General features: G+C 41.9%; 1 protein-coding gene and 2 long non-coding RNA genes across 3 annotated transcripts in view; all 3 read left to right on the top strand.

Annotated features, from left to right (window-relative positions):
• The window catches only part of LOC134465550 (SUN domain-containing ossification factor-like), a 50,470-nt gene extending 45,674 nt beyond the window's left edge, over positions 1 to 4,796 (top strand). Inside the window, exons 40-44 of the mRNA XM_063219273.1 lie at positions 144 to 248; positions 1,622 to 1,776; positions 2,155 to 2,282; positions 2,739 to 2,797; positions 3,095 to 4,796. Coding sequence (XP_063075343.1) covers positions 144 to 248; positions 1,622 to 1,776; positions 2,155 to 2,282; positions 2,739 to 2,797; positions 3,095 to 3,580 — 933 coding nt within the window. The 3' untranslated portion in view covers positions 3,581 to 4,796. The remainder of the gene's footprint in view (positions 1 to 143; positions 249 to 1,621; positions 1,777 to 2,154; positions 2,283 to 2,738; positions 2,798 to 3,094) is intronic.
• A 4,292-nt stretch (positions 4,797 to 9,088) lies between these two features.
• Positions 9,089 to 10,692, top strand: LOC134465549 (uncharacterized). Its single transcript, XR_010038165.1, has 4 exons — positions 9,089 to 9,379; positions 9,649 to 9,759; positions 9,871 to 9,939; positions 10,288 to 10,692. It is a non-coding gene; the product is annotated as an uncharacterized LOC134465549 (long non-coding RNA).
• Positions 10,693 to 17,554: 6,862 nt separating this feature from the next.
• Positions 17,555 to 18,935, top strand: LOC134466462 (uncharacterized). The gene is made up of 4 exons (XR_010038308.1): positions 17,555 to 17,830; positions 17,916 to 18,026; positions 18,137 to 18,205; positions 18,588 to 18,935. It is a non-coding gene; the product is annotated as an uncharacterized LOC134466462 (long non-coding RNA).
• Positions 18,936 to 25,455: the final 6,520 nt, after the last annotated feature.

Genomic DNA, 25,455 nt, shown 5'->3' with positions numbered 1-25,455 from the left:
TTAAAGAGAATGAATATGAAATAAATGAAAGTATTGCCTTTGCGTTGCTTATCAATTAATCGTAAGTCGATAGATAAGGCAATCAACTAACGATTAATGAATTAGTCGATAATTTACATGCCTACTTTGTTTGTGTTGCTCAGGACCAGAGGCAGACGGACTCTATACTGACACTGCAGGGTCAGCTGGAGAACGTGACTCAGCTGGTGCTCAACCTGTCTGTCAGAGTCAGCCAGCTCCAGAGAGAGGTAATGTCTTGTTTCACTTCTTCAAAAATGAGGTGCACACACAGGAAATGTTGCAGTGGGAACCTCTCTGACACATGTCTATATCATTTCCGTTAGCAGTGAACTGTCTCTGACACATTCTGATTGTTTTTTGACTTTTTTCAATATGTTAGCAGAATATATTGGGTTTTTAACATCCATCATAGCTATTAAGTACTTATCCAAGTATAGTTAGGTTAACATCAGAACCATGCCTTAAGCATTAATGATTGACAAATGCATGTTTTGGTAGACTGTGACTGAGGTGTGACTCCTTAGTAGCTTATAGCTGAATAGCTGAGGCTTGCTCCAAAAGCTTGAGGTGCTTGTGAGTGAGCGTGCATAAGCATTATGAGTGCGTTGCAATATGCAACCTTGCCTCCTCCACTTGCCTCCTCCACTTGCCTCCTCCACTTGCTTCTCTCCTCGTACCAGGAAGTAATATGTCATGATGACATCACTGACAACAGCATTATATTTCAATATCTTGCAAAAGCTCAATTGTAGAGTCTTTTTCTCATTTGCAATTGGGATGGTGAATGAAAAACAGTCCCTCAAAAGTTGTTGTGGCTAGGCTGAAAGCTGGGAAACTTTATCGTTTTCTCCACGGAGGAGGGGCCAGGAGGTGGGACGAGGAGGAAAGCGCAAGTGGAGGAGGCAAGGTCGCATATTCCAACGCACTCTATGCCATCTGCTGCTGTGTTTAACTAGTGGATGTGGTTTTGAACTGCTAGGTGTCAGACCGGCAGAGTTACCTGCTGCTGTTCTGTGTTTAACCCGTGGGTGTGTTTCTGCCTTGCTAGGTGTCAGACCGGCAGAGTTACCTGCTGCTGTTCTGTGTTTAACCAGTGGTTGTGTTTCTGCCTTGCTAGGTATCAGACCGACAGAGTTACCTGCTGCTGTTCTGTGTTTAACCCGTGGGTGTGTTTCTGCCTTGCTAGGTGTCAGACCGGCAGAGTTACCTGCTGCTGTTCTGTGTTTAACCCGTGGGTGTGTTTCTGCCTTGCTAGGTGTCAGACCGTCAGAGTTACCTGCTGCTGTTCTGTGTTTAACCCGTGGGTGTGTTTCTGCCTTGCTAGGTGTCAGACCGGCAGAGTTACCTGCTGCTGTTCTGTGTTTAACCTGTGGGTGTGTTTCTGCCTTGCTAGGTGTCAGACCGGCAGAGTTACCTGCTGCTGTTCTGTGTTTAACCTGTGGGTGTGTTTCTGCCTTGCTAGGTGTCAGACCGGCAGAGTTACCTGCTGCTGTTCTGTGTTTAACCCGTGGGTGTGTTTCTGCCTTGCTAGGTGTCGGACCGTCAGAGTTACCTGCTGCTGTTCTGTGTTTAACCCGTGGGTGTGTTTCTGCCTTGCTAGGTGTCAGACCGGCAGAGTTACCTGCTGCTGTGTCTGGTGCTGTGCCTGCTGTTGGGAGTGGTCCTCTTCATCACCCACTGCCTCTCCTACGCCCCTCCCACCGCCGAGCCAGACCCCGCCCTCATCAACAGCTACACCTACTGCTGCCCTGAGGGGTGAGACACACACACACACACATGACACATGCACACAGACACGCACACACACACACACGCACACACGCCACACACATTTTGATGATAATAAGATGATCTGCATTATCATCATGCATAATCAGCTATAAGGTGATCAGCAGTTTCTTTACATGCGTCATACACAGTGGTGTAGTCTACTTTTATATACTGTATATATTTGTGCCATTCTAAATAATGGATCAATCAATATTGAGTGGGTATACTAAAATCCCTGAAATGTTGAAGTGGGTATACTGCGTATAGCTGTGTTCTATGTAACTACACCACTGGTTATGCAGTATCTGCCAGTGAGATGAGATGTGTGTCTAGCTGTGTTGTGTGTGCTGTGCTTTATGTCAGGGGTGGTGAAAGCTGTGCTGGTTTGCCTGACTTTCTCAGGTCTGCGGCCGCCTGTGATGACCTGGGCCTGCGGAGGAGCGCCTCCTACCCTCTCCTCCAGCCCACCCTGCAGATCACCACCACAGAAGGCAAGCACTTATGCACTTTGTTTACTTAATGTGCAGCTATGCATCCTACACACTATGATTTAAAAAATAATCAAAGTCACCTAAATTATATTGTAAACGGAGGCCAGCGGTAGAGTTTGGCGGTTAGTAAACCTCCTTACCACTTACCACCAAATTCTAAGCATTCATTATGACTGGTAAAATTGCACTTTTCATACATGAAAAGGAGGATCTTCTCCATGGTCTGCCATTTTTAGTAGGAAAACGTACTATACTTTGGTCATACTAGTAAATATTAGTTTATTATTTAGTAAATATTCCTGAAAAGATAAAATTTGGCAATAGGTTGCACAGTTTCAATGAGCAGCATAGTTGCAATACCTAATCTGCCCACCGTCCTACACAGTGCACCTTTGAAGCAAATGTGAGGTTTCGTGGTTGCCAATCACTGAAATTTCCTCTTTTCTTGCACTACAGGTCCAGCTGACGCTTACAATGTTGAGACTTCCAGGAACCCACTCCTGAATAATAAAAAGGTAAGGTTGCAAATACAGTAGGTTACTTCAAATCGCTGTCACCAGGGCTCTAAATTATTTTTATGTCATCACCAGCCAAAATGGCTTGTAGATGTTAACCTCACTAGCCAAACACACACTCGCTTAATGGGTCAAATTAGCCAGTAAGTTGGACCTTCTCTACCAGCCAAACTGAAACTTCACCAGCATTTGGCCATTTGGCTGAATTTAGAGTCCTGGCTGTCAGCAACACACAACTTTTTACACACTGACTTTGTTTTCCATTCCAACATTGACACCCTTGCCTCTGTTCCCTAGAAGAAGCGCTGCAAAATGAAGCAGGCCCAGAAGAAGGTGGAGACACTCCAGGCCACCGTGCTTCCCAGCATCGCCTTACCACTGGCCAACGGTGGAACCCTGTGTGGAAGCGCCAGCCCCGGCCCTGGCAGCCGTCTCCAGCCTCCCGTCCCGCACCTGCACCGGGACTCCCTCTCCGAGGGCAGCTCGGAGGCCTCCTCGCACTCCGACGAGCCCTCCTTCTGCGGTGTGGCCACCTGCAGGCGGCTGTGCGACAACCTGCCGCCCCCGGGCCCTACGCGGGCCGAGAGGCGGGCCTACAAGCGGCGGCGGTCCAAACAGAACAGCGGCGGTGTGGTGGACCTGCTGCAGGCGCCGCGCCGGAGGAGCGACCCCGTGCTGACGCTCGGGAGAGGCCCCGCCCCCTCTCTGCAGGACTTTCTGAAAGCCAAGCCGGAGATGAGCTCTGGGCCACACGGGCCTGTGCCCGTTTCCGCGGCGCGCTGAGGTGGGTAGACCGGTTGCGTTGCGTTGCCTGCTGCCGTGGCAGCCGTGACATCAGCGCTCATTCAGAATGCACTGGAGGGAAGGCCCTGTGAGGGCCTCCGCACACCGGCTCCGACAGCACTGCGGCGCACTTTCGCCTCCGGCACAATTCCGAGCCCCGCACACAATTTCACCCCAACAGAGCATGAATAGTCAATGGCCGGCTCCCACAAAATAGAACTTGTCTCTAATCGCTTGCCGACATCCGCGAATGTCCGCGGACATCAGCGCCGGAGTGCGGGATTGTGTTGACAACAATGGAATCGAACTTTGGCAGAGCAGTGCTCAGCACTTTGTTGGAGCCGATGTGTGGAGGCCCTGTGAGGCCCACCTGCTGGCTTCATGAACAGGAACAAGGCACCAAGTGGCTTTGGCTTAGAGCACTTGAAGGGCCTTTCTCAAACCCTAGGACAGTGTCCTTCCAAGTGTGTCAGCCTAAGTCACACCCAGTGTATCAGCCTTAGTCACACCCAGTGATTGGATACTCTTTATTAGTCACACCCAGTGATTGGATATTGTGCAGAGTTCACCAAAGAGTATCCAATCACTGGGCGTGACTAATTAGGCTGATACACTTGGAAGGACACTGTCCTAGGTTTTGAGAAAGGCCCCAAATGTGGCCACCACCGCTTCCTTCTGCTGCAACTATTCTGTACCTTTGTAGTTGTAAAAAAAACAAAAAACAAAATGCACCTTACCCGCCTGTGTACAGGTTTAGATGTATTGAGGGCTAATATTCGCAAAGCGTGTTGTTTTCTTTCCTTTTTAAAGTAAAGGACAACAAATAATCAGGTTTGACCTGTTGGTCTGTGGAAGTGTGTTGTAGTAGAGAACCTGTGTCAATTTTACCAGTACAGAGTCTTGGAATTGTTCAAGAAGCTGTTCATAACAAAAAGCTGCGTAACAATCAAAGACATCATCCTTTCCGCTCAGCAAAATGGACTAAGTAGCTAGCTACGTATCAGGTGTCATTGTAGGTATACAATGTAGAAAAGAACAATCACTGGGCTTTCAGTCGTTAGTTTACTGCTATTTTCCTGTTATTTATTTATTTTGCGTTTTTTGTTTTTATCCAATTTTGCCACATGTGAACTTTTTCAAATATCCGATTCTTCCATGGCTTTGTAATAATTTTGTGATGGTCAATCATCTTATTAAAACAAGATGTAAGACCCTGTCCATGTGACTCTGCCATTTCTTTTGAGAAAAGTAGTAGGTGTGGTCAAAGACATGACACTGACCATTTCTCAAAGTCAAGTGTATGAGCCTTGGAAGTGTGTGATACTAATTAGTCACGCCCAGTGATTGGATACTCCGCAGAGTTAACCAAAGAGTACCCAATCACTGGGTGTGATGAAGGCTGATGCACTTGGAAGGGTGCACACTAGATTTTGAGAAATGGCCAATGACTCATGATGAACAGCTCTTGAGTGTAACTTGCTGAAACAATCCTATTTTTGCAGTGTGTGTTTAACCCCTTAGCACAGAGGTAGTGTTATAACCTTACTGTCACCAACATTGTAATGGCTATGGCTTAATCTGTTAATTAAGGCTCTCAGTACTGTCATAGCAACGTTGTTATGATGTAGTTGACTATCAAGTCAAGTCAGCTTTTATTATATCCCCGAAACGCGGAGCATCGGTGATGTAATGGTTTTGCGTGCGCCGCCGCCGCCGCGTCCATGTCCGTGTCCGCCGCCGCCACCGCCGCCACGTAAGGTCTTTCGTGTTAACGCGATAACTTTTGAACGGATGTTTGGATTTGTCCCAGATTTTTTGGGTGAATGCTCTAGGGCAAGTTCATGAACTGATTCGAGTTTGGAGGTCAACACTTTCAAGATGGCTGAATTCAAGGTGGCCGAATTTTTGTTTGGTCCATAACTTCTGACCGGGTGGATGGATTTGTCCCAGATTTGGTGTGTGAATGCTCTAGGGTAGGTTCATGAACTGCTACGAGTTGGGAGGTCAACACTTTCAAGATGGCTGAATTCAAGATGGCCGAATTTTTGTTTGGTCCATAACTTCTGACCGGGTGGGTGGATTTGTCCCAGATTTGGTGTGTGAATGCTCTAGGGTAGGTTCATGAACTGATTCGAGTTTGGAGGTCAACACTTTCAAGATGGCTGAATTCAAGATGGCCGAATTATTGTTTGGCCCATAACTACTGACCGGGTGGATGGATTTGTCACAGATTTTGTGTGTGAATGCTCTAGGGTAGGTTCATGAACTGATTCGAGTTTGGAAGACAACACTTTCAAAATGGCGGAATTTTCATTTGGCCCATAACTTCTGACTGGGTGGATTGATTTGCCCGGTAACACCTTATTTTAATGGTTCACCATTTCAGTGAATCTACCATATTAGGTACAGTGTAATAACCAATGTAACAATATTTAATACCATGTAATACTAGTGTAATACCAGTGTAACAATATGCAATATCAGGTACAGTGTAATAACGAGTGTAGCAGTATGCAATACCATGTAATATAGTGTAATACCAGTGTAACAATATGCAATACCATGTAATACCACTTACGCACAAACACATGATGTAAGTAAAACAATTACATTGTATTAAATATTGTTACACTGGTTATTACACTGTACCTAATGTGGTATATCCACTGAACCATTAAAACAGTATTACCATTTGCCCCATTTTTTGCTTCATTTTCACAATAGTCGTTTGGTTTTAAGCCTATGCACGTCATGTCACGTCTGCATGTATCATATACGTTTACGAAATGGTGGACGGGAGTGGTAGGAATGATGGGGGACTGGAAGCGTCGCGTTTCGGGGATATACCTTAAGCAGTCGAAGGCGACTGCACAGGCAGTCTAGTTGTCCCTTTCTTCATATGCACACAAGTCATACAAGGAAAATGAAATTACGTTTTCTCTCTATACCATGCCAAGACAGACATACACAAGACTGACATTTTATAGACTGACACAAAGTGCAAGACAGGACAGGACAGGTAACAGTGATGGACTGGTAACAATAAGTGCTTAATACAGTACAAATAGTATTTTCAGCATATAGTGAATAGGCCCTCCGGCAACCCCATCTGAACTAAGAGGCTACTGTGCATAGTGTGCCCAAGCCATGTGGCTTGAAATTAAATGACAAGTTTCAGAACCAGTCTGTCACAACTTTGTCACTGGACAGAAGAACCATATGTCTATTACCATTACACGCTATGAAGCCTGCAGGGCAAAGAAATTACAAGACTGAAGGTGAAGGCTTCATTTGGCCTGTCCCTTTTGGACCTTTGGCATCTGAGGCCGGAACCGGGTAAGTCTATGTTTTTTTTTAGTCCATATGAAGAGTTCAGATGCAAAACCCCCTAACTCCATTTCTGAAGACCTGCACTGCCATATTTTTAGAGAACCCTGTTGTTGGTTTGGTTTACATACATGTACTTGATGATACATGTAAATAGTTATATTACATAAATGAAATAAAAAACCATTCAATTTTGATAGCTTTGTATTACATAAAAATGAATTAAGGTTATTTTCTGAAAAGGCACTGAGGGGGTTTTGCATCTGAACTCTTCATATGTACCTGAAGTCTATTCTTAATTTTCTGAAATCAGCTATTTTCATAATTTATCCATTACCCTGTCTTTCAGCAGACACCAGTAGCCCATCATCTTTACCAATATCAACAACAGAAGAAGCTTTTATTATTATGTGGGGCACGATGGCAAATACGTATACTGTACAATATACTGACTGCTGTAAAATAATGGAAACACTCTCAGCAGCATGGAACTCAATATTTCTAGGAATGGCAAATGTTTGCGAGAAAGTGTTGAATCTTTTTATAGAGCCAAAAAAAAAAAAAACAGAACTCCAAAATAACAACTGATGGCTTGGCAGTTCACTTACAGTAACTGCATGAACTAATATAAACTGGATTTACACCAAATGAAGCCCAAACTGGGGCCTATTCTACAAAGCTGGTTCAGGATAAGTTAAGCTTAAGTTAGAGGTAAAGCGTCTAATAGAAGAGCATGGAGTCCTCATTTTTTCTAAAGAAAAGCTCTTGTATTAGGTGATTTACCTCTTAACTTACCCTTAACTTATCCTGGACCAGCGTTGTAGTATCATATGGGCCCCTGGTCTTGTTCAAATATTGGTAATCAACTTTCGATATGCCTGGAAACAATTGTGATCACTTAAGGGAAACTGCAGCTGACTTAGTTTTTGAAGTCATTTGATGTCAGATTCTAATGAAAGTTCAGAGTTTCCATTCCCCATGAGTCTACAAAACGAGTTTGGCAACAATGTACCCCTTAATGATGTAGTTATTAACAAATTTGACAGACAAGTGCACAAATAATCATTGCAGTAAAGCAAATTGAGTGTTCATTAAGTAAAAAATCTCAAATTTCTGGAGCGTGGAGAATGGAGCGTCTATGCAGCTCCAGCCACCTAGGTCAAAGCAGCATCCAGCATCAAAGCCCTGAAACTGAAACGTTCATCGAACCAAATCTAGGGCAAAACTGTGTGTGTCTGCGTGTGTGTGCGCGTGCGTGTATGTATACTGCACTACCAATCTACCTTTGTGAGGACACTGCTATCGGAGCACACCAACAAGGTGGGGCCTTCACTCCATGTGGGGCCCAAATCTTGGACCATACATGTTTTGACCCCTTTCGCTGGGGTAGTTTTGTTGTTACAGTGGTAAAAGTAAAAGTGTAAAAATATTTCCTCACTGACAAGTTAAGGTTAGGGATTGTTTTGGTTTGGGCACAGTTTAGCATTCTTTAGCTATTGTTAGGGTTAATATGAATGGAAGTCAATGGGAGGGACCCAACAAGATATTAAGGTGTGCGTGTGCGCGTGCGTGTGCGTGTGCTCGCGCACACGCGCGCGCGTCAGAGGTGCATCTTATCAGCATACTTGGCAGGCAACCGCTTTGGGGCCCCCAAGCCCCTCAATGGTGAATAACAGCTCACACTTTGCTACAGTAGTTGCCCATTTCTTTCAGATATTTACTCCTTTGAAATTTCGCTTGGAGTCCCAGCTGAACCTAGAGTCGCCTCTGGTGTGCGCGTGCGTGTGTGTGTGTGTGTGTGTGTGTGTGTGTGTGTGTGTGTGTGTGTGTGTGTGTGTGTGTGTGCAAGCGCACGCCTGGACCGGTAATCTGGCATACAGGGCATTTTCCCCGTGGGCCGACAGTCATTAGGGGCCAATGCTTTTGCTTTTTTTGTTTGTTTGTTTGTTTCAAATATTCCCCTAGAGACCAGTGCACAACATAGGTCGGGCGGCCCATCTGTGCATTCTTAATTTGCAGTGGACTGAGCCCATCATAATTGTAGTATGGGGGTGGGGTGAGGGCCTGGTCTATGCCAAAAATGCCCGGGCCGGTTTGTGGTCCCAGACCAGCCCTGTACACGCGTGTGTGTGTCTTATCCACTAATGGTTCAGGGTTCATGTTTGGAATTGGAATTGACTTACCCAACGTTTTACTTGCATGTTGCACAACAGTTAGTGCAGATAGACTGTCAGTTTTGAGTTGGTTGTGAGTTAAACAGTTTGACTCCAACATCTAAGGATTTACACAGAAATGAATGCTCTCGGAGTTCTGGCGTTTGCTTCCATAATCCTGGTGGTTACCGCTAGTGGACTGGATTCTTATAATGACAATGACAAGGAAATCATTAATACCCTGATCAAATTAGCTAACGAAAAGTTAGATCACTTCAGGATGCATTTAGATTATTCACAACGCCTGGCACATCATGAGGTATGCTGCTTTTGTGATCATTTAGACACAATGTTTTATATACTTCAGCATAAATTGTGATAGGCCTCCGCTCATCTGTTTAGAAGGTGCAGGATTCAGTAGAAATTTCTGTATAAAAAGGAGACAATCCGCACACTTCAGGTCTATTTTTGTGCAAAGAAGCTTTACTAGACTTGCAAACTTTCGGCCCTTAGACCTTCATCAGGCAGAGTGCATACAAATAGTCCTTAAGCATAAAATTGGCCGACAACGTTTTTCCTTGATTGCAGTATCCCAGAGCACATTTGCGAATAGAGCTGAAACCAACCAACTGCCCAAGGAAAACTTCAGCACACTTCCACCATCATCCTGGATGTGGTATTCAGACTAGAGTCAATGTAGTAAGTATCATGAAAACTTTGATCCTATGCATTTTTTAAATTTAATTTAATTATAAATAACATAATAATTATCTTGTGTGCATTATCTTGATAACATTTTTCCCTTTACAGCCAGAAATTGACTGTATTGCCTGCTATAATGGCTTTGCTGACTGTGTGACTAAACAATACCTGGCACAGGTAAGGTTTAAGAGAGTTTTCAAATGCATTTTGTCAAATCATTTCAGTTTAGATAAGCCTGAAGATTCATATGATGTCATGTAATATCTATATGGTCAAAAACCTTATATACTAAATACTTTATATATATATATATATATACATTGTTTATTATATTGTTGCTGTTGTTGTTGCTGTTGCTGTTATTATTATTATTATTATTATTATTATTATTATTATTATTATTATTATTTCAACCATTCTTAGCCAGTTTTAATGTTTTAATTCATCCAACCAGTACAACTAATATATACTGGATAAATGTCTTGCTGGATATAATTTGACTTCAGAAAGATTCTCTTCTTTCAGACAAAGCCCATGAGAGCACAAGCATGTGGCGACTATGTTTTTGGACAATATGGAATTGCAATGCGGGAAGGGAATTAGCCTGCATGTAAAAACCCAGCCGTGTCAAATGTCCTCTGGAGTGTCACATTACCCCCTGGTAGCAGCATTGGTTGAATAAATGACATGCCATTGATTAGCAATTATCTTCTTCTTCTTCTTCTTCTTCTTCTTCTTCTTCTTCTTCTTCTTCTTCTTCCTCTTCTTCCTCTTCTTCACAATGTACAAAATGAAACACAGACCAGAGGGATTCAATAAAATGACAATGTTTTATGATGGGATGTATGGGATGTAGAGGATTCATCCATTTTTTCTTTTTTTTTGGAACTTTATTGCCCATATCAAACTTTCAGGCAATACAAACACACACATTCCATGCACCCCCCCCCCCAAAAAATTTTTTTTTTTATAAAAATAAAAATAAAAATAAAAAACAAACAAAGACACAAAACAAATAAAAACAAAGCCAATTACAACTCTTATGTAAGCATTGAGCTTTTGTGGGTGTACATGTCTGCATCCAATTAACAGTAGCCTAATCATTTTCCTCTGTGTCATTAACAGAATATGTAACATGTAGCACTGGTCCTTGGAAAGAAAGTTCTCTGGTATCATCTCCAGCACAAAAGGGTGCAGAGGGATATCAACTCTGAAGACAGTGTCCAAGTCTTCTTTAATGTTTTTCCAAAACGTTTGTATCGCTGGACAGTCCCTCGTCCATTTATGTGTTTTCATATTTCATGTTTACAGTGGGAAATGAAATACTCATGTAGGCCTATACGCCTGTGCTTGGATGAGGAGAGAATCGTAATTTTTTGTGTGTATTTGTTACAGTCCCTGGAACAGTGTGGGGTTAGGGGCTTTGCTCAAGGGTACGACTACCTCACCCATGAAGTGAATTAGGGAGTGGAAGGGTGGGAGTCCAACCTGCAACCCTGTAAAACCCATTACAAAATAACTAATTTTAGAAAACTTCTTAAAGTTATAAAGTACTCATAAAAGCTGTGAATTAGGCCTACAATACTTCAGTACATGTTACTTTACACCCCTGAATAGTGGACCTATTATTTCATGGTAAGCAGTATAGTTCTCTTTCAGTCGATTCGAATGGTTACAAATGGATGACTGGACATCATCCTTCAGGATTTTTGTAAAGAGTCAAATTCATGCTTACTTCAATCATAGCTGGTCATCTATGTCCAAAGGCAGCAAGCAGCCCCAAAGCATGAAACTCCCACCACCATTTTTCACTTTTGACATGGCGTTCTTTTTGTCAAATGCAGTGTTTATTTCACACCATCAAAAAGTTCACCTTTTGTTACATCTGTCCACAGAATATTTTCTCAGAAGCTTTGTTTGCATTGTCAATGTGGGGTTTTAAAAAAAAGAAAAAAAAAAAAGAAAGACATTTTGAGACAAACCTTGATGCTCTCCTTGTCAGAGGTGACTTTGGCCTTGGAACTCTGACATGCATGCAGTGTTTGCTAGTCTCTTTCTCATGGTTGAGTCATGAACACTTTAATTTTATGGGGTATTTAACACCTCCAGTTCCTCTCTGAACTCTTGGATCCCCCATGTCTTCTTGGGGTAAATTCAGTGTGATAGCCACTCTTAGAAATGTTCACCATTACATCATGTATTCTCTAATTGTGGATAATGGCTCTCACCATGGTTTGCAGATGTCACGGACAGAAGAGGACCCAAGAGCGCAAGTTCAAATTCAGAGTTCTTTATTGAAGGTTTCAGGGGGGAAGAGGAGTGAGATGATCGTGAGGTCTTGGGAGGTTCCGGTTCCAGGGGTGCTAGGAGTGCCAGGGGTGTCAGGGGTTCCAGGGGTGCTTGGGGCTCTGGGGTTTTTCAGGGTCCTGTGGGTTACCTGGGCTCCGGGGGTCACCAAATGCCCGGGGGTGTCCAGTCCAAGTGCTTAGTGTGTGTGTCCCCCAGTGACGGAGCGGCGTATCGGGCTGAGGGTGGTGAAGCGTCTGGGCTCGCTCATCTGGTGGTCGGAGACCTGGGGGAACACACACACAACAGCAATATGAATGGCAGGCAGAAGTACAGATCAGGGCTGGGCAAATATCGTGGTGAGAGACAGAAGGCAGAATCGAGTTACCGGAGGGGCTGAAGATCGGAGAGTAGTCGAGATCCAGAAGGCAGGTCGGGATAGTCGGGGCAGTAGAACAAGGAGGCAGTCAAGAAAGGATCGGTATCACAAACAGGAGTCAGAGCGCAGACAGGCAGGTTACTGGTCCAGGTTTGAAGACGATCAGACAGTGCTTGGCTGAAAAACAGGGCTTGATATACTGGGAGAGGTTAGTGGGGAAATGCAGTGCAGCTGGCAGAGTAATTAGAACAGAGTGAGGCAAGGTGAGGATGGTGAGTGGGAAATGCAGTGCAGCTGGCCAGGTAACAAGAGCAGAGCAGGGCGGAGCCAGTTGGAGCACATTAGGCAGAGTAGGGAGAGAGTGAGCAGAGTGGCAGAGAATTGAATGCAATTAAGGTTGCTAACAGGGAGAGAGAGTGCTCATGACAGCAGATGCCCCAACGATTTAGAAATTACTTTGATACCTTTTACAGTCGGAGACATGTCAATTATTTTTTTATTATAATATGCTCCTGAATGTTGATGAATCACAGTGTGCAGATTCGATATGACCTACTACACATTGTCAAACAGGTTCTATTCAAATAATATCTTGATTTGAAAGGTCTTGTAGCAGCCAGACTTGGGCTGCTTTGAAATATAACTCAGTTGTCAGCCTGATCTCCAAAAATTCCGTGCTCCTGGACACGGATGTTAAGGACACGAAATCCGTGTCCAGGAGCACGGATTTTGCCAAAATTCCGTGCTCCTGGACACGGATTTTGTGTCCTTAACATCCGTGTCCAGGAGCACGGAATTTTTGGAGATCATGTTGCAGTTGTCCACAATAATATAATTAGATACCTCCTCATTTAACAAGGGGGGCAATTACTTTTTCACACAGGCTCATGCAGGTTTTATGACATTACTCTCTTAACAAATGAAATAATCACTGAAAAAATGCATTTTATGTTTGCTGGGGTCATCCTTGTTTAATGTATACATTTGTTTGGTGATCTGAAAATGTACAGTGTGTCAAATGTTCAAAAATAAAAAAAATCAGTAAAAAAAAATCAATAAAAAAAAAAATCAGTAGGGGGGCAAAAACATACACATGGCACTGTATCTAGTCCTCTTAAAAACCATCTGCCTCCAGGCACAGACTCTGTGGTCACTGTCAGGTCATCCATGAAGGCGCGGATTGGTGGTTGGCGGATCCCGGAATTAGACTTGGGACCCCTTCACTCTGGCTCTGCAGATGTCACCAGCATATTCATACAGCCAGAGCAAACAGGACCACTGAGATGGTACAGTATAGCCTGTGATGATTCCCTTCTCCAGTCTGTGCCACTCAGGTGTAATTGACCCTGCAGAGATCCTCAGACTGAAGTCTCCAGGATGATGTCTCTTACTCTGGCTGGAACGTGGTTCCTCTCCAGCGTCTCAACAACAACCTTGTGTGGTATTGAGTCATAGGCATTGGCCAAGTCCAGCCACAGCACCACCAGGTCGCCCTTGTTCTCCCTAGGCCTCCTTTAGGAGTTGAGTGACCACACCAGTGTGCTGTAAGCACCCTGGTCAGGACCGGTTCTGGTCAATTTGGTGCCCTAGGTGAGCACCCCTCTTTCCTTTTGGTGAAATTAGAAATTGGCATGTGTAAACACAGTGTCATACCACTGATTCTTGAAAGTTTGGCAAAAACATGTCCCAGCAGTAAAATATTAATTCTGTTGAAAATCAACTAAATTTTCACAAACAAAATGAACCCAGGTAATGGCCAAGGGGTCTGTTACACGAATACACAGTTGTTTGAAATATTTAAGTGTAATTTTATTACTTTTCATGGCTATAAACCTGTCCTAACCCTGTAAAAACGCCTGTCCCAAGGACTGGCATCATCATTTCAATTGACTTAAAATACAAAAATCACTAACAGAATTGAACAATATCACCATGATGTGGAAGACCATATTAAAGTGGTTCTACAGATGTGCACATAGTGGATGTAAAACAATATTTACTATTATTTACTGTTAGATATTGTACAGTAGTAGAAACTAGCTTTTAGATAACTAGAGATACTTTTGGTTTGTTAGTTGATTTAATAAGAATGTTTGATAATTAAGATTACTAATAAGATTGTTTGATAATAAAGATTGAATGTTTACTAATATGTGTTGTGATGATGAAAATTGCAAGGATGACTGAACATGATTTGATTAACAGGATATGGCGAACAAATAGGCCCAGAACATTTTGCAGCCAAATAACTGAATAAAGGTTGTCCACAGATGGGTACGCAGGAGCCGACGCCTCAAGAACCATTAAGTTCTCGTTCAAAGGCAATCATGTTAATGTTCTCCAAGACGGGCCTGGGCAACATGGCACCACAGGTAATCCTGATGTTTCCAGGACGGCCCAGCCCCACCCGGGGCCCTAATCCCTATAGAAATGGTTGATGTTTGCGGATGGGGGATTATGCCCAGTCGTTCACAGGTTAAAGGGGGACAGATGAGGATCACAGGATGAAGATGACACAGAGGAAGATCACAGGATGAAGATGGCACAGAGGAAGACCACAGGATGAAGATGGCCAGTCCAGAACAACGAGTCAAAATGGCCGCCCCGGAACCACACGACATCCCAGAATAGGCTCATCTGCACATAGACACACGCCCACGAACACACCCATCTACTGACAAAACACACCCACATATCCAAAGTATAAATACACAAACAGGGAAATGAAGGGCAGTTTTCTTTTTACCTAACTTCTCCTAAACTGCATTAACGTTTGTTATCGGTCAGGGGTATTTAGGTCAGGAAATCTCCAGAGCTCTGAATGCTTGTGTAACTTATGCTTTTTGTGTAGTATCCAGTGTTCTAGATAGCATCGGTTACTACTGCTGTAAATATACTTTTTGTAGACAATAAATCCTTGGATTTTGTTGGGGACATATTCGGACTGTTTTGCCTTTTTCCTTTTTGAATTCAACGAACACGGGTTATGGCAGAGACCATATATTTAATAGTACTGATTGCTCAAAATGTGTCCAGCATATTGGTCACCACCGTCAGATTTTTTCTAAAAGACAATAAAATCAGGTATGCACAAGGTAATTTTCATTACTGAGGACCCCTTTTCAAACCTTTAGCTCTACTGCCTACTTCACCATCACTGAAGCTCCTGTAAGTTTATTATTTTGTCCTCAATTTGTTAATTTGTTTGGACACTGGTACTGTCCCAACCATAAACTGTCAACACCGTCGGGGGTTTTAATAGTATTGTATTACATTAATGTTAATAAATATATTTTTTTTCAGAAAAGGTATGAAGCACCCAAGAAACAGTGAACAAACGTGAACAAACAATGCATAATATTTAAAAGAGTGTTTTTTTGTCTCACACCGTCAGATGTCACCACCGTCAGATTTTGTTCTGCTCATCATGTTGATCCATATTTTACTAAATTGTGCTGGTTAATGAAACATTACTAGGCATGTTAGTAATAATTGTGATCCAAAATGATACTCTAGCCACCACTGAGGTGCATTTGGAGGTTTTTTTGTCAGAAAACCTGACGGTGGTGACATCTGATGGGGTTCGCCAAAAAACACATGTTTTACGTGTTTTTGACATGTTTTAAGAATATGCATACAATCTACAGTTATGTTGAATTGTTAAAGTAATTCACTTTAATACAGTAAACATGTGTTTTTACTTCTAATTCTGTCTGCCGCTGTTGACAAAACAAGAAAGAGCCCATTTTATGAAAAATGTTAAACATGGAGAGCTTGGCCAATGCATTCACTGCACAGCCAAGACCTACATCTATGATAATACACCTCTATAATTTGGATTTGAACAACTTAAAAGCTGTTTTTACCACATTTTCAACAACCAGTGGCTTACTTCCTAGATAATCTAACTAATGAAGAAAAAACACACAAAAATAAAGTGTTTATGCAAGATGCCATTGACTTGAGAGGGCTATTTATTTTGCTAAATGCAGGTACTAATTAGGCCACTTTCACCACTCTCAGATTACTGTCACCACCGTCAGTTCTTAAGTCACCACCGTAAGAAGGAGTTTTGGACATTTTAAAGGAATGTGCTTACAACATTTTCCTTAGGAGTTGTTGAATTATCAAAGTAATAGCCAATTTAAGCCTACACGAATATTTGTGAAATTACAAAAAATTGTTTGTTCTATTTAGGCGTTAAGTAAGCATCGTATGACGGTACATATTTTAAAATTAGAACACATGAAACAGTATTAAAATAGAACAAAAGTGAATTTTCAACATTTAAAGGCATATGTGTGAACCAAAAAATACATATAATCACTTAAAAACTCCAGATACATATGCAACCAAATCAATACAATTTTAATAACTTTTAATTGTGTCTGACGGTGTTGACAAAAAACAAGGTATGATCAGAGAAAAGCCTGATTTCTGAAAAAAATACATAATGGGGAGATTGGCCTTGTGCATTTCTGAAAAGCCAAGACTTTAGTCTACGAGGATATACCATATAATTTTGTAATTCACTTTGTTTTTTTCTGTCAACATTAAAACCTGTTTTAGCCACTATCTCAAGAATCAGTGATACATCTGATCGAGCACCGCTGATCTAATGCCTACCTATGTACTGAGTGCCCATTAATAATAATTGTCAATATAAAGCTTAATGCTTTATTTTACTTGATTTTCTAATTTTGTGGGACTTGACGCCCCTAAGACATTTGGTGCCCTAGGCGACCGCCTGGTCTGCCTATGCCTAGCACCGGCCCTGACCCAGGTACCCCAGGAAAGCCACCTTTCTGCACGGAGGTGTCGATGTACCTGTTCTTCAAGAGGAAGTCAGACAGTCGCTTAGCCACAACACTGAAGAAGATCTTCCCTGAGGAGCGAGACTATCCTGAACTGACTGAGCATCAATGGGTTAAGAAAGCCCTAAAACTGAAATGTTCATTGAAACCAGATGTAGGGCAAAACTCTGTGTGTGTGTGTGTGTGTGTGTGTGTGTGTGTGTGTGTGTGTGTGTGTGTGTGTGTGTGTGTGTGTGTGTGTGTGTGTGTCTTGTCCACTTATGGTTCAGGGTTCATGTTTTCCAAGAGGAATTCACTTACCCAACGTTTTACTTGCATGTTGCACAACAGTTAGTGCAGATAGACTGTCAGTTTTGAGTTGGCTGTGAGTTAAACAGTTTGACCCCAACATCTAAGGATTTATACAGAAATGAATGCTCTGGGAGTTCTGGCGTTTGCTTCCATAATCCTGTTGGTTACCGCTAGTGGACTGGATTCTTATAATGACAATGACAAGCAAATCATTAATCGTCTGATCAAATTAGGTAACGAAAAGTTAGATCACTTCAGGATGCATTTGGATTATTCACAACACCTGGCACATGATGAGGTATGATGCTTTTGTGATCATTTAGACGCAATGTTTTATATACTTTAGCATAACATTTGTCGACAAAGTTTTTTCTTGATTGCAGTATCCCAGAGCACATTTGCGAATAGAGCTGAAACCAACCAACTGCCCAAGGAAAACTTCAGCACATTTCCACCATCATCCAGAATGTGGTGTTCAGACTGGAGCACGCATAGTAAGTATCATGAAAACTTTGATCCTATACATTGTGTGCCTATTTTTAAAAGAAAAAGTATTGTAACAAATATTGTCAATTTGGCTCTTGATAACCATTTTCCTTTACAGCCAGAAATTGACTGTATTGCCTGCCATAATGGCTTTGCTGACTGCATGACTAAACAATACCTGGCACAGGTAAGGTTTATGAGAGTTTTCAAATGCATTTTGTCAAATCATTTCAGTTTAGATAAGTCTGAAGATTCATATGATGTCATGTAATATCTATATGATCAAAAACCTTATATAGCCTACTATATAGGCCTACTTTATATATATATATATATATATATATATATATATATATATATATATATACATTGGTTATTATATTGTTGTTGTTGTTGTTGCTGTTGTTATTAGTATTATTATCATTCTTATTAATAATTGTTATTATTATTATTTCAACCATTCTTAGCCAGTTTAAATGCTTTAATTCATCCAACCAGTACAACTAAAATATACTGGATAAATGTCTTGCTGGATATAATTTGACTTCAGAAAGATTCTCTTCTTTCAGACAATGCCCATGAGAGCACAAGCATGTGGCGACTATGTTATTGGACAACATGGAGTTGCAATGCGGGAAGGGAATTAGCCTGCATGTAAAAACCCAGCCGTGTCAAATGTCCTCTGGAGTGTCACATTACCCCCTGGTAGCAGCATTGGTTGAATAAATGACATGCCATTGATTAGCAATTATCTTCTTCTTCTTCTTCTTCTTCTTCTTCTTCTTCTTCTTCTTCTTCTTCTTCTTCTTCTTCTTCACAATGTACAAAAAGAAACACAGGGATTCGATAAAATGACAATGTTTTTATGGGTCATTCCATTTGCCTTGAAGAAAAGTAAAAAGTAAAAAATAATGAAACCGGAGTGCCACAGTTTCCTCTTCTTTATGTTTTGATATCTACTACTACCTACTAAGACAAGTTTGGGTCCTTGCAGCGCTTCCATTTTTCCAGTGCTTTTACAGGTGACTCAATCACAATTTTCAGCTTGATGCACCAGAGTGTAGGCTACAGACACGCATCCACATCTACAGGTATTATTGGGTACACCTTCCAAGCTTTTGCCTTCAGAAATGCCTTATCTCCCTGCAACAATACTGAGATAGGCTGTGGCATTTCAACTAAGTTCAATCAATACTATTATATAGGGTTCACATCATGGCAAAAAAAATATCACCACCAGCCTGAACCATTGATACAAGGCAGGGTGGATCCATGTTTTCATGTTGTTGACGCCAAATTCTGACCATACCACCCGAGTCTTGTAACAGAAATCAAGACTCATCAGACCAGGCAACATTCTTCTATTGTCCAATTCTGATGAGCCTGTGCAAATTATAACCTTATTGTCCTGTTCTTAACTGACAGGAGTGGCACCTGGTGGTGCCGTGCATTCAGAGATGGTCTTATACCTTGGTTGTAATATTTGAGCTACTGTTGCATTTGTTTCTGTTCTCAAACCAGTCTGGTAATTCTCCATTGACCTCTGGAATCAACAAGGCATTTTCAATCACAGAACTGCTGCTCACTGGATATTTTTTCTTTTTTGGACCATTCTCTGTAAACCCTGGAGATGGTTGTACGTGAATATCCCAGTAGATTTAGATCCTAGTTTCTAAAATACAAAGCAACCATGGCGTGTTCAAAGTCACTCACCACCCCTTGTAAGGTGTTTGGGTCATTTTGACCCGTTTTCAGGGGTTTTTTGCTTGTGAAAAATAGTGTCCTTTATTATTCTTTCACGCTTAGATTCACTGGCTTTGTCTCATTTTCTGTGAGGAACATGGATCTGAAAAAAAAAATCTATTAGGCTACATAGGAGGTGTTCCTGTGTCTTTTTGACCCATATCATTTTGGGGGACTTATATTATACATCAATACTTTCTAAACTCTTTGATACAATACTGATCACATGTTGAGTAGACAAGGCAGAGGGTGAATTATGTGGAACAAGGAGTGCAGATATTGTTCGGTCCTCCAGTTGGGCATCAATGTTGCAACCTTGCGCAAGCTTGGATTGAGTTTACTCACATTCTTCACTATCTCCTCATCTATCTCTCTCTGTATCTCTCAGTCTCAAACATATGTACATAGAAATTCATAAGCACGGTGAATGGAACATGAGGATTTATATGAGATATGATGTTTTCCTTTTTAAAATATTTTTCTATATGTCCTGGTCAAAATGACCTGAAAACGTTCAATGTAACAAAAACACGTACACCTGCAAGGGTTAAATCACCTTTCTTCCCCATTCTGATGCTCGGTTTGACCTGCATCAGATCATTTTGGCCATACATGCCCAAATGCATTGAGTTGACACCGTGTGTTTAATTAGAAATTTGCATCAGCAGTTGGAAAAGTCTGCCAATTAAAGTGGCCAGTGAATGTATATCAACAAGTCTATTTCTGTTGCACTTAGGTTTCTGTTGGACCTATGCAAATCTCACAACTGAAATATATCGCTGGTTAAACATATTTTCAAGTGAAGTTTCTGATTCAAAAGGTCAGTCAAACATACACCTCTGTGATGACTTTTCAAAGAGGTGCATTAACTTTTATGCTAGGTTACACTTAGGCTAATTCAATGACAGTACGGGATTTCTATGCACTTTCCAATCTTGAAGAAGCATTTTCAGTCCTCCGGTTTTGGGTTATGGATCTCAACTCAGATTGTTAACGTGAAATGTAGAAAAGACTGCAAATTACATGTCCGCCTGGGTTTTATGAGTTGACCTGTATGCCCTAAGGGAACATGCCTGCACCAAGTAACCTTCCAAAGGTTAAATCCTTGAGGCCCTTGAACATCATACTTGTCACCCCCCCCCCCCAACTCACACACAAACACACATAATCATTAGTACAATGAAATACGTGTCACATGTGAACTGATTGGCTTTCCATGGTTTTCAATACATCAACAGGCTCAAAGTAGTGAAGTACAGTATGACTGCATCAGCTTCAGCATCAGTGATCTGACTTGGTGATATGTGGTTTGTTTGTGTAGAACTGCTCATATTGTTATTGATTCTTCAACATGAGCCTTTATTTTTTATGTTAATCTGTGTCATATATGAATATATATGAATATATATGAATATGTCTAGAAGTCTTCACGTTTTTTACTGTAGGAATGGCGCGTAAAAATGACGTGTATCAAATTTGATAATCAATAGATCCTTTGTTTTATTATAACCCCGATCTACTATAATACACTTTGTCACCGACTCTGCATAATTCATGCCACAATGATTTAACACCACAACATTTTTTGAGAGTGTGTTATTGCAATTTTATTCCATTTTGGTCTTTAAATTCGCACATAGGTATTGTCCTGTCTCTTTAAATCTTACATATAGAAAATAATTGATACTCACTTTTACTCAGGGGATGTAGAGAAGTCATCCATTTGTTTTTAATGTGTTTTCATATTTCACACATGTTTACAGTGTGAAATGTAGTACTCATGTATACGCCTATGCTTGGATAAGTATAGAATCGTTTTTTTTGTGTGTATGTGTTACGGTCCCTGGAGCAGTGTGGGGTTAGGTGCTTTGCTCATTAAAAGGGTAAGACTACCTCACCCATGAAGTGAGATAGGGAGTGGAAGGGTGGGATTCCAACCTGCAAGACCAGAATTTCTAGTGATATGGTGCTGATTTTCCAAATGGAGAGCGTTACAGCTGCTTTGATTTTGGCATTATGGCGATTCTCCTGCTCTCCACAGAGTTCACAGTGTGTTTATCAGTCTGCACTTTATATGTCTGTAAGGTATTGTATTGGTACTCTAGTGTAATGTATGTTTGTCTATGTCTAACTGTCTATGTCCACACCTAAAGTCTATGTCTGTGTCTGCATGGGAAAGTAAGAAATGTAATTTCAATTCTTTGTATGACCAGTTCATGTAAAGAAATTGACAATAAAACCGACTTGACTTGACTTGACTTGATCAGCTCGCCCAAGGACACACCGCTGGCTCGTCTGCCAATACTTTTGGAGACGGCACACGGTAACCCTGCTCGACTGTCGTGCCTCTTTTCTGACCCCACGGTGTCAGTTACATGACTCTCTCCTCTCACCACTTGTAGGCAGTGCGATGAGGATGGCTTGAGGCTCCGCTTTGCGCACAGTACTCTTCTCCCCAGTAAGCAGGGCTCTTCTGTGATTCGGTCACAATTGTGCCGCAAGTGCAACCGGGTGTAATTCCTTGGACAGGCCAAGTGACTGTGATGTGCGCCCTCCGTGCGCAACCGGTTCCTATAGTACACATTCCGTGACTGATGTCCCTGGTGCATTAGAGGACACGAGTTTCGAGAGCTCGACCAGTTCAAGTCCGTTGTGTCTCTTAAATCCTCTCGACCATGTTCGATTATTGGCACCACCATGTCTCCACGGAGACGAGTCAAGATATTTCCCCGGTTGAGTGCTTCGATCCCCAGCTTGCGGCAGATGACACTTTCACCTGGATTCCAGTCACCAAAGGAAATCTTGTGCAGCGAAGGATGACCACCACCTTACAGGCTGGTGTTGCTTCCCTACCTCAAGCAACTGACTTGGCGCCCTCGGGGCATTGCCCTAGATCACTGCCTTTGGCGCACCATGTCTCTGGACAGCGTGTGTTTGGAGTCTCCAAAGGTTGCGCGTAAATCTTTACGCATGCCTTCTCTGGATGCTCCCCAGCCAGGTCGTTTTCCCACACAGAGTTGGCACGGCTCCAGTCCAGCCTCCTGCCTCCAGTTATCCGTCCCCTCAGGTTCCAATATGCGACCTTGCTTCCTCCCCTTGTGCTTGTGGCCTCGTATCAGGGGCGGAGCTATAGGGAGGGCGAGCAGGGCACTTGACCCAGGGCCCTCCCGTATTGCTGGTGGGGGCCCTATTGTGAGCTTGGCAAGCTGTATAGGGGGCCCTATAACTGTCTTGCCCAGGGGCCCTGTGTGCAATTGTTCCGCCAGTGCCTCGTACCAGGAAGTAATATGTCATGATGGCATCACTGACAACAGCATTATATTTCAATATCTTACAAAAGCTCAATTGTAAAGTCTTTTTCTCATTTGCAATTGGGATGGTGAATGAAAAACAGTCCCCCAAAAGTTGTTGTGGTTAGGCTGACAGCTGGGAAACTTTATTGTTTTCTCCACGGAGGAGGGGCCAGGAGGCGGGGCGAGGCCACAAGCACAAGTGGAGGAAGCAAGGGCGCATATTGGAATGCACCCTAGGGCTACGGTTACGAGCGGGAGGGTTTTTCATCCAGGTTATGTTATAAGATTTAGCTGTAAGCAACTGGACTTCTTTGAGCTTGAAGACATCTGTCTCCTGACCACCTAACAACAGAACTGAAAATGCTGCGTTGTGTAAGAGTTTATATACTTTTAGACTCCTCCCTTTACCACTTCACAATGCAGACACGTGGGTCATTCTACGATTCGGCTGCGCTTTTAAGTCCATGGATTTTATTTGCCAATTCCACTAACTATTACAGTAACTGCATCCAATGATGTTTTGGACATTTGCACACATTTATCTTTCATATAATACAGAAAATGAAGACATGCATCATTTCCCTCAGCAAGAATGAATATTTAATACTGATTTTGGGCGTTTTCATGCCGTCCTGTTTTCCAAATGTCTGATTCAGTCTTCATATTAGCATGTAAAGAAACTTGTTTTGCCCAAGACTCTTGCAAATGTTGATTCACAGTAATCATCACAATATGACAAAACTGTCAGAAAGACCATTGTGCTTTCCATTATACATGAAATTTCCCATTTTGTGTGTGTCCACAAAAACTATGTTAACCGTGTCATGGTCTGAACCCCCCTCCATAAATCAATAATGGTTTGGTCTTAGGCCATACGAATAACATCATGTGATGTCATAACCTCTTTGGCAGGATATGGGAAGACTTTTTGGTAAGTTTTGAGCTCCATCCTTCCATAATTTAATCCATTCTTTTTCATGTTCTCATAGCGGGAAAATTGCCTGTCAACTGTGTTATCAACATTTTCATAAGAATCTGAATTAGAAATCACATGTAGAAAAACACAGATAAAGCATACAAATACATGAATATATTAAGGTGTGGTGGAACTTCTGAGGTCCTCAGTTAGCACAACACCATAAAAATGGCTGAAATGTCAAGCCGTGTTACCGTCAATGGTGTTACACATCAGCTTTGACAGTTGAGGAGGAGTATGTTTTTGCCAATGTATCTCCATATTGACAGACAAACAAACAAAATAATTTGTGTTCTAGGGAGATGGGTTTGTCTGCTCTGTTTTTTCTCCTAAAAAAGTGCTGACTTGTTCCCCTGCACTGTGGACCGTAACACAGTTGAGTAAAACGGTTGACTGTTTTGAAAGTCTTTTTGTGCTATTGATCCCTTATGTGTTGGAAAAATCCTACGAACATACACTAGGGATTATCTCTGGAGAGGGAAGTCTTGTGTAAGGAGGGTGACTAAATTCAAATCAGACGTTACAGGCATTTATAATGAAAAATGTGTCAGTACAGTGAATCATAAAATCCTACTTAAGAAGCTCAACAATCACATTTTCTATATCAGTTGCACAGATTAATGACAACATTTTTGCTAAGGGACATAAGCACTTTCAAACATATGTTGTTTCAACTCTGTAGTATTTTTATATATGTATGAAATGACATAGTATTTGTCCATAACACTGTTGACAAAATAATCAAGCAAATGTTTGATTTCATTAGAGTATTTATCAAATGATTTAAGATTAAGCTTGGCAATTTGTTTGTTTGGAAACTTAAATACACTATGGAAACATCTAGGTCATTTATTTGAAAAAAAAAAAACCCTGATATTTGACATTTTGCGTTTGCCAAAAGCGCACTGGAAACGTAAAATGACCCACATACAGTATTAAGGGGTATAGCCGTTACAGTTACACTCATACTGGTAGCAGGGGCTTGTGGCATTAACAACTCCCACACTATTGACCAACAGGCTATGCTGCTGGCAGTGGATGAAGGGAGAGAATGTACACCTCACGCCCCCTTCTTTACTCACTCGCTTTGCAATTGCCTCATTTTTGTGTGTTAGATGTTTGCTTCAGTTTTTTCAAGTCAGGTTTCAATTTTGTCTTCAAATGAGGTTGTGCTTCACTGGCATATACAGTCTGGATGCACTCACTCAACTTGGGCATCTCTGCTGGCTTTGCAAAGCACAGTATTATACAGTATAGGTGGGAATCACAACAAGGCTCTGATCTATGCCAAAAGTCAGTGAAGTTAGTTTAGAGTTTGTGTGCGTGTGTGTGTGTGTGTGTGTGTGTGTGTGTGTGTGTGTGTGTGTGAGTGAGTGAGTGAGTGACACACACTCATGTGCATGCCTACAGCAACTCAAGGTTCAG

This window comes from Engraulis encrasicolus, chromosome 16, assembly GCF_034702125.1.
Source record: "Engraulis encrasicolus isolate BLACKSEA-1 chromosome 16, IST_EnEncr_1.0, whole genome shotgun sequence".
Lineage (NCBI taxonomy): Eukaryota > Metazoa > Chordata > Actinopteri > Clupeiformes > Engraulidae > Engraulis > Engraulis encrasicolus.
This window is presented reverse-complemented; position numbering and strand designations above follow the sequence as displayed.